Source organism: Sceloporus occidentalis, unplaced genomic scaffold, assembly GCF_023333645.1.
Source record: "Sceloporus occidentalis isolate IW3139 unplaced genomic scaffold, rSceOcc1.0.p SCAF_79, whole genome shotgun sequence".
In the NCBI taxonomy this organism is placed as follows: domain Eukaryota; kingdom Metazoa; phylum Chordata; class Lepidosauria; order Squamata; family Phrynosomatidae; genus Sceloporus; species Sceloporus occidentalis.
The window spans coordinates 4,666,966-4,679,226 of NW_028317059.1; the positions used below are offsets into that span (position 1 = coordinate 4,666,966).

At 41.9% G+C, this 12,261-nt stretch overlaps 2 protein-coding genes across 2 annotated transcripts; both read left to right on the forward strand.

Annotated features, from left to right (window-relative positions):
• Nucleotides 1-1,594: 1,594 nt before the first annotated feature.
• Nucleotides 1,595-5,794, forward strand: LOC149285473 (tRNA (guanine(6)-N(2))-methyltransferase THUMP3-like). Its single transcript, XM_089495387.1, has 10 exons — nt 1,595-1,825; nt 2,059-2,136; nt 2,435-2,624; nt 2,811-3,115; nt 3,289-3,419; nt 3,738-3,807; nt 4,070-4,185; nt 4,494-4,601; nt 4,813-4,936; nt 5,615-5,794. The coding sequence occupies exons 1-10, from the start codon at nt 1,595-1,597 to the stop codon at nt 5,792-5,794; spliced, it is 1,533 nt and encodes a 510-aa protein (XP_089351513.1).
• A 2,313-nt stretch (nt 5,795-8,107) lies between these two features.
• Nucleotides 8,108-10,418, forward strand: LOC149285474 (von Hippel-Lindau disease tumor suppressor-like). Its single transcript, XM_089495388.1, has 3 exons — nt 8,108-8,300; nt 9,450-9,572; nt 10,231-10,418. The coding sequence occupies exons 1-3, from the start codon at nt 8,108-8,110 to the stop codon at nt 10,416-10,418; spliced, it is 504 nt and encodes a 167-aa protein (XP_089351514.1).
• Nucleotides 10,419-12,261: the final 1,843 nt, after the last annotated feature.

A 12,261-nucleotide genomic window follows, 5' to 3' on the forward strand; every position in this document is an offset into this window, starting at 1 on the left:
TGATCTCCTGGAGAGGAGCATACCGTCAGCATCCTGGCATACTCTGGCTCATTGCGCACATTAATGAGACAAAGACCGCCAAGGGGTTTAACATAAGAGTTGTCATGTTGGTTATTTTATATAAAGTGGTCCCCAGCATTAGGGGGTCTGTATAAACCCGATGGAGTCATCTATCTATGTCCTATGGTGAGCTTAAATATACTAGAAGGTAACACTATACATGGCGGCCGGCAACGTGTGACAGCGCTGCCGACGTCAAGGGGGCTCCGGCACTTTAAGGCTAGAGGCCATCTGATGACACAAGTGCGGCCGGGCAGCCACACGATACATTTATATGCCCGGGTAGTAGCGTGCAGCCAGACATATCCAGACGTCAGTTGTTCAGTAGGAAAAAGGGATGGCAGAGGCGTGACGGAGGGACTTGGGTCCTAAGAGCTTTGGAGTTATGTATATGGAGAGTATAGCATATATATCTGCAGTATCTCTATTGGCTCTACCTTACTTCCTTACACCCGGACTGTCGGGGATGTTTAAATCTTTAATAATGCAATCAGAATAAGACAAAATTGTTCCAAATTGTCTAACGAAATTTCCACGTTGTGGGTACGAGTCTTTAAGGACGGACAATGGACATAACGTGACTGGTTCAAGAGAAAATTGCATCTGTATTGAAAGTTGATACATCTATCTGAAGAAGAGACTGCTGAGGTCCAAAAAGCTAACGTGATCTTTTACTTCCTATAATATGAAATCCACTGCAGCAAACAGCGAATGTGACAATTTGTTCGAAAAGCTCTCGGCGCCACCTAGTGGCTAAAGCCATAGCGACACATCGATGCGCTCGGCGTGCCCAGCCCTGAAAGCGAGCGCCGAGTTATCGGAAAGTGTCATGGTTTCCTCCAGTGCGCATGCTGAATGATCCCCGACCAGGTAACTGTTTCATGCAGCTGATTGAGAATCGATTGGGTTGATTGTTTGCTTGTTCATGTGAGTGTTTGGGATCAATATTCACGATTCAAAGGAAAGTAGAGTGTGTGCATTCCACTGGGGAGATTGATCAGAGCTATGCTCCATATCCAGACACGTGCTGATTTAATAATGCGGGGTCTGGTGACATATTTCTGACCGGTACTGTGACAGACTCCAGGGTAAAGTGTATTAAGACTATATACTGTGAGTTCCACAAGTATCCAAATCCAAAGACTCGTCCCCTCTGTCGCCGACTCGTCCCCTCTGTCGCCGACTCGTCCCCTCTGTCGCCGACTCGTCCCCTCTGTCGCCGACTCGTCCCCTCTGTCGCCGACTCGTCCCCTCTGTCGCCGACTCGTCCCCTCTGTCGCCGACTCGTCCCCTCTGTCGCCGACTCCACATTGTGGACTTTGAATTCAGCCGGTAAATTCAGAAATATTTGTTGTTATGCTGACTGGTCCCATTACAGCGGACACTGAAGTAGATGGTGAAGGTCCAAACCTGCTTGCCAGAGCATGGAAAAGAAATCCAGCCATGAGCCTTCTTATTTTTATTAACGACCGTACTGACTTTACTCACATTCTAAATGTTATTATCCAGGCTGTTAAAAGGCGGATCTGGCAACATGTCTGAAGTTGACTCGCTGACCGATAATCTGGCAGAGGTGAAACTAGATGTTGCCCCTAATAACTTGATGAACCTTGATGATGCACCAATTACTATTGGAGCCACAGTGCCCACGGGGTTTGAATTTACAGCAGCCGCAGAAGTGGAGGAGAAGCTGGGATGTCCGTGCAGAATCAGCAAAGATCGTGGCAAAATCTACTTTGACATCAGGAAGGATAGCCTGGCTCAGGTAAACGTGGCAGTTATATGGGGTTATCATCCAGTGCTGGAAATATCTCTGATGACATTGATGTTTGAGGGGGTGCTGTTGGCTGCTCTCAATGAAGGGCGTTGAAATTGGGAACAGGTGGGCAGAATAAACCTGGTCAAGTGGTCATCAGAGAGTTGATTGGCACATGTCAATCATCACCAGTCACCCAACTATTGTCACCACTTTCCATCAACATTGTCTCCTTCCTTCAGGTTCACCGTCTGAGGTCCGTGGACAATTTGTTTGTTATTGTTGAGGAGTTTAAAGACTTCCCGTTCAAGGAATCAAAGGTCAGTGGCTGAGGGGCACCAAATCGTAATCTTTTGCTTTTTCTTGCATAATGTGGTTCAGCTTCTCAGTTGTCTCGTTGAAGAACTGGGTATAACTTAAAATCAAGTGTTTTCAACTGCTTGTTGTCTTTCAGTTTCTAAATGATTACGGAGATTAGGAAGACTATTTTTATGGGTCTCTGGCCTGTGTCTAAATATTTTGCTTTGAACATAGAATATAATATTAAAACTAAAGTGAGTACTGAGATTTAATGCCTTGAGTCTAGTGAAAAATGATTGTTATTCTGTGCTTGTGTAGGAAGATGCCCTACGAGATTTCCAGGAACTGGCACCCAAGCTGTCCTGGGACAGCGCTCTCAGTACCTGGGAACTTAACAACAGCCTGAAAAAGAAGAAAAAGCGCAAGAAACCGGGGAACAACAACCACAACAAAGAGCGGAAACAGCCATCAGCATCATGTGACGCTGAGATTCTGAAAGAAGACAATGGTACGAACACTGATACACAAACTGAAGCATTATCTTCTGTGGAAACTCATGGAAGTGATGGATCAGATGGCCAGAGCCAACTATCTACACTTGAAAGTTTGGAAAGTCCAGAAAAAGAGGTTACAGAGAAGAAGGATAACCCAGAATATCTCCCGGATAAATCCACAGGAGAAAACCCAAAGAAAGAGAGTTTAGGTGAGCCGGTTAAGATTCATGGCTCGCAGTTATCATCACATGATGGGTCAAAAAACACACAAGACGTAACCCAGGATTTGAGTGAAGCAGGGGGCCACCTTGAATCTGAGGAGAAGCCAGAAGCCGATGAAGGAAATGGGTCCACAGAGGCCCACAGCATCCTGAAATTCCGTGTCACCTGCAACCGCGCGGGAGATAAACATAGCTTCACGTCCAATGATGCAGCAAGGGATTTTGGAGGAGCTGTACAGGATCGCTTCCAGTGGAAGGCTGACATGACCAAGTTTGATATAGAGGTAATGATAAGTGTAGTAGTGTGTATAATATATATATATATATATATATATATATATATATATATACTGTATAAAGGTTATGATTTGTTTGGTGCAATCACACATTCACATTTCATTTCCAAGAGAGCAAATAAGTGCCTCTGTGCATCGGTAACATTGTGCTGCTGTCCTAGGTGCTTCTGAACATCAGTTACAATGAAATGGTGGTGGGGATTGCACTGACTGAGGAGAGTCTGCATCGCAGAAACATCACGCATTTTGGACCCACAACTCTTCGGTCAACTTTAGCTTACGGGATGCTCAGGTGATGATGGTTAATAGCTCAGCTGCTTATGTTATCAAAGCTAGTCCTCCAAATTATAGCAAGCAGGTTAAAAAAAAAAAGAAACTAAACTGGTGGAGCGGCAGTTATGTAGTTCCTATCAAGGTTCAAACGTATAGCGATCAGCCACTTCTTCCAAGTCCTGCATTTTTGTATACTAAATTAACCTGTGCAATTATATGTAAGGGTTAAATTAATCCGTGTATTAAAAACTCACCTAATTTGTGTATATATATATATATTTGTGGAGGACCTTACTGGCTTATACAAGTATCACTGGTGTATTCCTCTGTGTTTCAGACTCTGCGACTTGCAGCCATCAGATGTAATTATCGATCCAATGTGTGGGACAGGATCCATTCCTATAGAGGTATTAAAAGGACTTTGCCCTTTATTTTTCTCAAATATGTGTTATTTTAATTACTTTATCTGACATATTTCACTAAGACAAAAAATGGCATTCATGCATTAAGAGCCAACTCTATGGTATGTTTCTATGATTTTTTTTTTGTAAGTTAAGAATGATGCAAGTAGATGTCAGAAGGGTTCTCTGGATCATGGAGATGTCCCGCTTTTAGAGATTAAACATGCTGGCCTCAAAGTGTGACATTGGTCTGTGTTTCCATCTTCAGGGTGTCAGCGAGTGGCCAAGCAGTTTCTTTATTGCCGGAGACAATAACCCGCAGGCTGTGAACAGAACCGCTAGCAACATCTCCTCCTTACTGAAAAAACAACAAAGCCCAGATTGGTGAGTTGAAGGCATTTGATTGACTTTTTCTAGGACAACACTTTATTGATGAAGAGCTGCTTTTGGCCGTACCTATCATCCATAAGCATTAGTTATCATCAGGCGCATGGAGTGTCTTCAAGCACACATTCTCGTACTACAAATGTAGCCAAAGTTATCGCATTTCAGCTCTATGTTCCAGTTTGGCTCCATAGAACAAATGTGCCCTGGGATAACATCAGTGGACGAGGGTCTGGAAGACCAACATCATCACCAATTGTTGATCTTATCCGTATAACTGATGTGCCTTATATTCTTTGACCCACCAGTGAGCCACGAGGGCTTCCCATTGATGCCGCTCAGTGGGACATATCTAGCCTGCCTCTGAGGACCGGATCTGTGGATGTTATTGTCACGGACATGCCATTTGGAAAGAGGTAAGCAAGTCGCTGGAGGCTTAATCGCCCATAACGTTGTGCATGGTTGGGAGAAACAAATTAATTATACAGTTTGAGTCTGTCCCAAAGAGATCAAAAGCGATGAAATTAGTAAACAAATCAGTTTCACTCATCATCCTCCGTTTCATAAAATCATTAAATTTACGACCAGTTATGCATTTTTCCTTTTTTTTTTTTCTTTTATTCTCAGAATAGGGTCAAAGAAGAAGAACTGGGATCTGTATCCATCGTGCCTGAGGGAGATGAGCCGCATTTGTAGAGCTGGAACGGGGAGGGCAGTACTGCTCACGCATGATAGGAAATGCTTCATCAAGGTATGGGTATCGCAAAACGTTTAAAGTAACAGTATCACATAGATCAGTGCTTCCCAAGGTGGGGGCGGTAGTAGCCTTGGCTACAATTGGGGGGCGCTAAATAAGAATAAGGGGGTGCTGGAAGCAGAAAGAAAGAAGAGAAGAACATTTTGAAAACAGTTCGTACATGTCTCAGCTGTTGTGTAACATAGCGCAAAAGCTGTAGCGATTACTTTATTTTCCATATAAAGATACAAAATGCGAGATATAACTATAACCCAGTGCTTCCTAGGGAGGGTGATACCGCCTCCTGGGGGGCTCTGGAACGATCCAGAAAGATTTCCAGTAATTTTTACTTTCTGAAAAAGGATTAACAACAATGTTAGTCTTGCATGACTGGAGATTTTCCATAATATGACCATAATTAGACACTGTTTTCTTGGGGAAGTAATAAAACAATGAAACATTGTACTGGTCTGCATCATAATATAAATCAAACAAATGAAAAAAAAATACATAATGTAATAGAGGAACTGCAGCAATACTACCAGCTGGAAGTGTTCCCTAAATACCAAAAAGAAAAATATACAAAATCTATCAATTCTGGTGTATGCGCTGGCTAATAAAACGACACTAGACAAAGCGGCTATTGTAGTCCTTTCCACCGCATGATAAGCGGGACGTTTATTCTTTTTCCAGGCCCTGGCAAAAGCTGGACACTTGTGGAAGAAAATGCACACAGTCTGGGTTAATATAGGAGGACTCCACGCTGGCGTCTACCTCCTTAAACGCACGTCCCTGGACTTAAGTGAATGCTCCGGGGAGAGGCCGGACCAGAACCGACCCGAATGTTCCGAGTCTATCCCCAAGGAGGAATAGGCGACGAGTCCCTCGAACCTTCTGACGGTTCAGCCAGATTTCCATTATGCACTTAAAGGATCTGTAGTGACCTACTCAGGCGTTTAAAGTGTTAAATGTGTTTGATGTGTTATTTTTGAAGGGAATTTCCCGCTATAAACACTGTTTTTCTTTTAACATTAAGTTCTGATAAACATGGAATACTGTAGTACCCTGTAACATCACAATAAATGCTTTGTTTCTTATTGTTACATTCATTGTGCACGTGGTGAGATCACAATTCTAAATTATTTTGTGATGTCACACCTCACTTATAAAGCGCTATGTTGCTTTACGGCAGCTCTTTTTCAGAACACTATGCAATACCGCTAAGGGCATTTTCCTAAAAGGTACTAATACATATATTCCAGTGGGCTTCTTTTTATATTTTTTTGTTTGCCGTTGAAATATGTACTCTGTTTGGCACCAAAGTTTGGTTGAAAGCTTCCCTTACCGTGGCGTGTTTGGAAATGTTTAATGTTTGATGTGTTCTACATGTTTTGGTTGCTTTGTACAGCTGTTGGATGAACAATAAAAAGCCATGTTTGCGCGAGGGTTCATTCTTGGTCTAGACGATACCCTTCGTAGCTGGGTGTAAGAACTCACGACAAAGTGTGATTCATGTTTCATAAGACACGCACACGCATGTGTGTGAGCCCGTGTACTTGCCCGATAGTCTAGCTCTCTGGACTGAATATGTTCATTAACTAAAACAGGAACTTCAGGAAAAGTTGTCCCAGAAACCCTATTTAGGTTTTGCCTTAACTGGGTCCTCAAAATAATAATTTTCATCACCCGTCCTTTTCTTGACTTTTGGCAATATGTTTATCACAGGCTAGGGGTTCGGAAAAAAATGCATATAACAGCAGCCAAATTTAGATCTTTTTTGATAAAATTATTTGTATGACTGTATATGAGCATCAGTTTCTGCTTGCTGGTCACCCTGCTTGCTGGTCCATACAATGTCCCTATCCTTGCTGATATGATTACCTCCACTGCTTATCACCAGAGCCCTTCTACCTGGAGACATGGAGGCTACAGCTGGCAAAGGATGTAAGACGAACGGAGCGGCTGCCGTCTGATGAATGGGAATTGAAAACTCTGCTGTGGTAGGAGGACCAACGCATCTTTATCACCCAAACTGAACTCTGGCCGTGATCCACTACTATATTTAGAAAAGCAATACCTGGCAATTGGTACTGATCCACTATATTGACAGGTCTCCCAGTCTCTTTCCAACTGAAGTAATGTTTCCATTACATTTATTGACCGATATAGGTACACATTAATAAAGTCAATGCTATGCACTTGGAAGGTTACTGGGAAACTCCAAGGTGCATACAGTAGAGAACCCTTTCTGTGTATAAAGATACGTTCAATAATAGATGTAGGTGACCAAAGTAGAAAACGGGTCCGTCTTCACAGTAATAAGTAGTACCCAATTTCCAAGTAATATAACAAGTGGTACAGCAAGAAATCAATAAAATACATTGCTTGGTTTGCTTTCTTAAACATAATAAGTTTAATATAATAAAAAGCTACACAATGTCCCAGTTTTGCACTGGAGGAAACAAACAAACAATGTGGCCAAGAACGATTGTAAACAATTATAGATCTTGTACTGATTAGGCGTGGGGTGCGTTGTTCTTGCATCAGGCGTTTACGGCGTTAATGAGCTGTACACGGTGTTTACCTGGGATCGGATATTGGAGGCATACATGGGGAAAGTCACGCTTAATCTGGGTTAGTTGGGCTGTATGCCACACACTGCAGAATAAGTGTGTTATCACTATAGAAACAAAGACAATGGTCCAAACAGCAGGAATAGCCCATTGGTTGCTATGGTGATACACCAAACCCCCTTTGACTGTAACTGCTGCTCTGAGTTTAATGTTGTTAAAGTGATGATACAGTTGTTGCTGTTGCCATGATACGTGACGAGTACGGTACACATCGATACTCAGCATTAATACGCGTGGCCGCATTACTAAAGATTCATTCTAGGGCTAATTGTTAGGTGAATATGAGAAGGAACAATGCATTTGTTCCCATTGTGATTGCTGTAAACTGTTACATATGACTCTGTCATCTCTTGCCGTTCTGTCACTGTTGCTTAGCAACAAGCAGCACCCGAGCGAACATCCCCTACAGCTGTCGTGTTTTGGGTGTACCAACATGGCTGCTGGTTTCCTGCGTCCCCGTGCGCCACCTAGCGGATACCGGGCGCCACTGCAGCTTTAGTTTGCCTCCGTGCGGCTGCTTGGCATGGGCCTGCACCTTCACTAAAGCCGCGGGATGCCGGAGGAAGGCCCACCGCAGCGCGACGTGCACCAGCTCCGCTCCCATAACAGCCGCATGCGTGCGAACGCCGTGTTCTGTAACCGGAGCCAGCGCTCCGTACAACCCATATGGATAAACTTTGAGGGGGCGCCTCAGGCCTACCCTATCCTGCCCCCCCACACCGGCCGCAGGATGGTCACTTACTTGGGTACAGATCTGCACGAAACCGGGGAAGGGGCGGAAAAAGCTTTGCTGGCGTCTTTATTGATGTGCATGCTTTACAATAGGACTGTATGATGTGAATGCTAAAAACACCTCTTGGAGACCCAAATCCCTTTTTCCTCCACTGATGCCCCTCTCTTCCAGGAGATCAGAATGTTGGCTGGGTGTGAGGGGGTTACAGGGGTCTACAGCCCTAAAACCCCAATAATATGTAGAGAACATTAGCTTACATTTATTGATAGAGCACCAACAGATACCGTGGCGCTGTTAGAGCAGCAGAACGTAGTAATATTAATACACGTTAAGCCATAGAGCTCGAATCTAACGACAATTGCTTGGAATGTTTGTTAAATCCATAATATTATTATTATTTATATATCATTGTTTGATAATAAGAGGTGTTTATAAACTAAATAAGGTAAATAAAAACATTCTCCGTACATTGCTGCGTTACACAGCTGTCAGTTACAGTAAATGCCCCGAACCCTAGATTTAAAGTGACCCTTTTTTTCTGTTAGGAGCCGTGATCCCCACTAAATTTGGGGGTATCTACTCCGCTGATACACAAAACCATCTCTAGTTGGTTTGGATTCAGGAGCCATATCCCCCCCCTGTATTAGCCTCTACCACTTCTGCTGGGTGGCTGTTCCATTTATCTACCACTCTCTCATTAAAGTAACACTTCCTTATGTTACATCCAAGCCTCTGACCCTCTAGGGAATTTAAACATGCTCCTGAATCTAAGACGAGACCAACGACTGATTAAAATTGGAGTCTTTAGAGCAGGAGAAACGGGGGATAAATGCACAAAATATCAGTATTATCTTAATATAATGTTAATGTTGTGTGTGCGCTGGGCATGCCTGTACATATGGCCTGTACGTGTTTATGGTATGTATGTATGTATATACCGATATATATTTTTATATACATAGGGGTCATTAGTGATAGCGGTGTGAGTGACTTGTTAGAGACCAGCGTGGGTTGCATGGAGCTATCGTTTGATACTCCTGTTGAATATGTTATTGAATATGTTTGTTATTGAATAAGTTATTGAATATGTTTTTTATTGAATATGTTTATTGAATATGTTTGTTAATGTATATGCTATTGAATATGCTGTCTTGGCACGCAGGGCACATCTGGCTCTTCAGAGATCTTGATACAAACGTGGGTCTGCTGGCCAATAGAGAAGAGCTATACGTTCCCTCCCCTAATGCAAACGCGGAGCCGGTTATGGTTAACATAACATTACCAGGTGAGTGCAGCGGGTCGATAAATAGCATACCACATGTGATATATATATATACATATATATATATATATATATATTACACTTTATATTCTAGTGGCCCGTTACCCACAATTCACAGGGTTACTTTGCTCACTCACAAGTACAGTGTCGTGGAATATGTTGGTGCCATTTAGATCAATAAATGATAATTTTTTTAAAAAGATGAGAAAAGGCTGTCTGGTGGGAATAATCTTTTGAAAATAAATTAAGCTGCTTTGAAGTTATAATGAAGCCCCCTCTTTCGCAGACTCGATACGTTTATACAGAGTAATTCATATAAAGAATAGTCCATTGGTTGCTATGATGTTGCTTACGCCTTTCCAACTTTGCCCCCTAATGGCTTTTTTAGAAATATCAGTCCAAATCCAGATAGATAACCGGGACAGATGTGAAGATTCAGCCAACAATTCAGCGAATAATATAATATTACGGGCATGTGTGGCTATCATTAAAATGTCGGGCCCAAAAATCTCTGTTATGCCCCTTTCTCTCCTGTCTCTCTCCCCTTTTCTCTCCCTCACCTTTTTCTCTCTCTCTCTCTCTCTCTCTCTCTCTCTCCCCCCCCTGCCCTGGGAGAATACACCAATTGCGGAATATTTTAACATTTCTAATTTTTTCTCAGTTTTCAGTCTTAAAGAATGGTGCATCCAGGCGATCAGGAAGATTGTGAAGCCCGAGGACTACCGAAATTTAGACATTGTTGCGTCTTTATACGACGACTTGGAAAATCACCCCAGTGTTGAAAAGGACTTGCGCCGATTGGCTGTTGGATTCCGGGAACAATCCAGATTATCCAATCCAGAAGCTTGAAAGTCGTGCTCACGAATTGTAACACCCTTTTAGTGCAGCTAGCTGTACATACTGCACCGAAGTCTATTTCTCTTCTCTTTGGCACAGAACGGGGGTTTTTTTTATCAGAAAATGAAGTAAATTCCTATATTTGTACTTATCTGAGGACCTTATTTCTGATAAGAATTCTATCTAATATTGGTAATGGTGATGACTACTAGCGTTCCTTTATTATTATGTATATATGTTTATTACTGTAAATAATCATTATCATTTGCAGTCTAGTTCACACATATGTGTTTTTATTGGTCTATGATGTCACAATTTTTTTTTTCCCAAGCAATCGCTGTGCAGTTAATGAAATCATCGCGTTTGTTGCCATAGAATGCTAGGAAGTCTTAAACTAGTAACCTCTCTTTTCATATAATTAATATGTTGCTCATTTAATTATCTATACATTCAGATTTCCATGGACTTCCTAGAAAGATGTATTTCATGTGGATGCCGGGCTGCACACAAATAACCCGGCCGCGTTACATGTTATGTATACCGAGGGCAAACTGTTCCCCTTAACCATTGGTTTCTATGGAAACTCGCATATATTCCATATGTCCCTAAAGCAATGTGACTTGCAGCATCCGCTGACCCCGGCTGACCTGAACTATTTACCACTCTTTACCCACCCGGAAGTCCATAACATTGGAACTGCTCCATTTAGAAAGGGTAGACAATACTATTTGGGTAAAATGAAAGGGAATCCCATAATTCTTTTACTAGACTGGATCTAGTATTGGTGCACTTGTACACAATTTGGACAGAGTGTATTTTAATGATTCGTGTCTTATCCCCTTAATGCTTCAGGGTTATGTATGGAAATACACCTTAACAAGAGCGTTCAGTGTACATTCCATTGTCATGATAAACTAAACTCTTCCGTTAGGAGCAGACGCCATTTATTTTGTCTGGGGTTTAAATGGCAGTCTTTACACCCATTTGGCACGCAGGGGGCAATCTGTGCCATCCACAAGCTCCTTTGGGGGAGATTTAAAGAAACAGTATATGCTGAATAAAACGTGCACTTTTTCTCACCGATTATGATTGCGTTTTATGTCTGATGTATGAATCCTTCATGTAGATAACGGTAGCTCCGTCTTTTTATTTCCCTGCCATCTTACTCTTATTTTCCACCGTATATAAGCATAAATGAGACAAGTGTAGGTGAAACAATTAAGTCATTCCTTTCCACAATATTAACTAAGATCCTTTACCCTTTTCTTGACATTTGCCCTAGAGGCATAACAATCAGCTTTGATATAACACACTTAATCCTCCTATGTCATAATGTAACATCATGGGGCATCAGAAGTCATTATAATATATTACTCCACATATATAATAAACTCTTGCATTTTCCCCTTTATTAATACTTTATCAATGTATTTATTGGTAGTATAAATACAGTCTTTATAGCCTGGCTGTATACAATATATATAGACACATAGGTTTTGATGGCGGATAAGAACCACCAGTTACTCTATATCACCTTTTCTCTCTTTCTCTCTCTATATATATATATATATATACATATTAATCCTTGTATACAGTACTTAGTACACAATATAGCTCGGCCCTCGTGAACAGCCTTGTTTGTTGCAGGAATTCACTTTGACTTCCTGTTCGACTGGTTTTTATGGCATGACCGTTCTCGGCGGTGACATTTATTTCACATAACAGGAAGCCAGTAACACATGAAGACTGTTCTTTAAGATCAGAAAATAAGATTTAAATACTACAGCTTATTAACAATATGCGTCAACCATTTTTTTCTTATAATTTTCCTGTTTTCAATGGCAAATATGGTCGC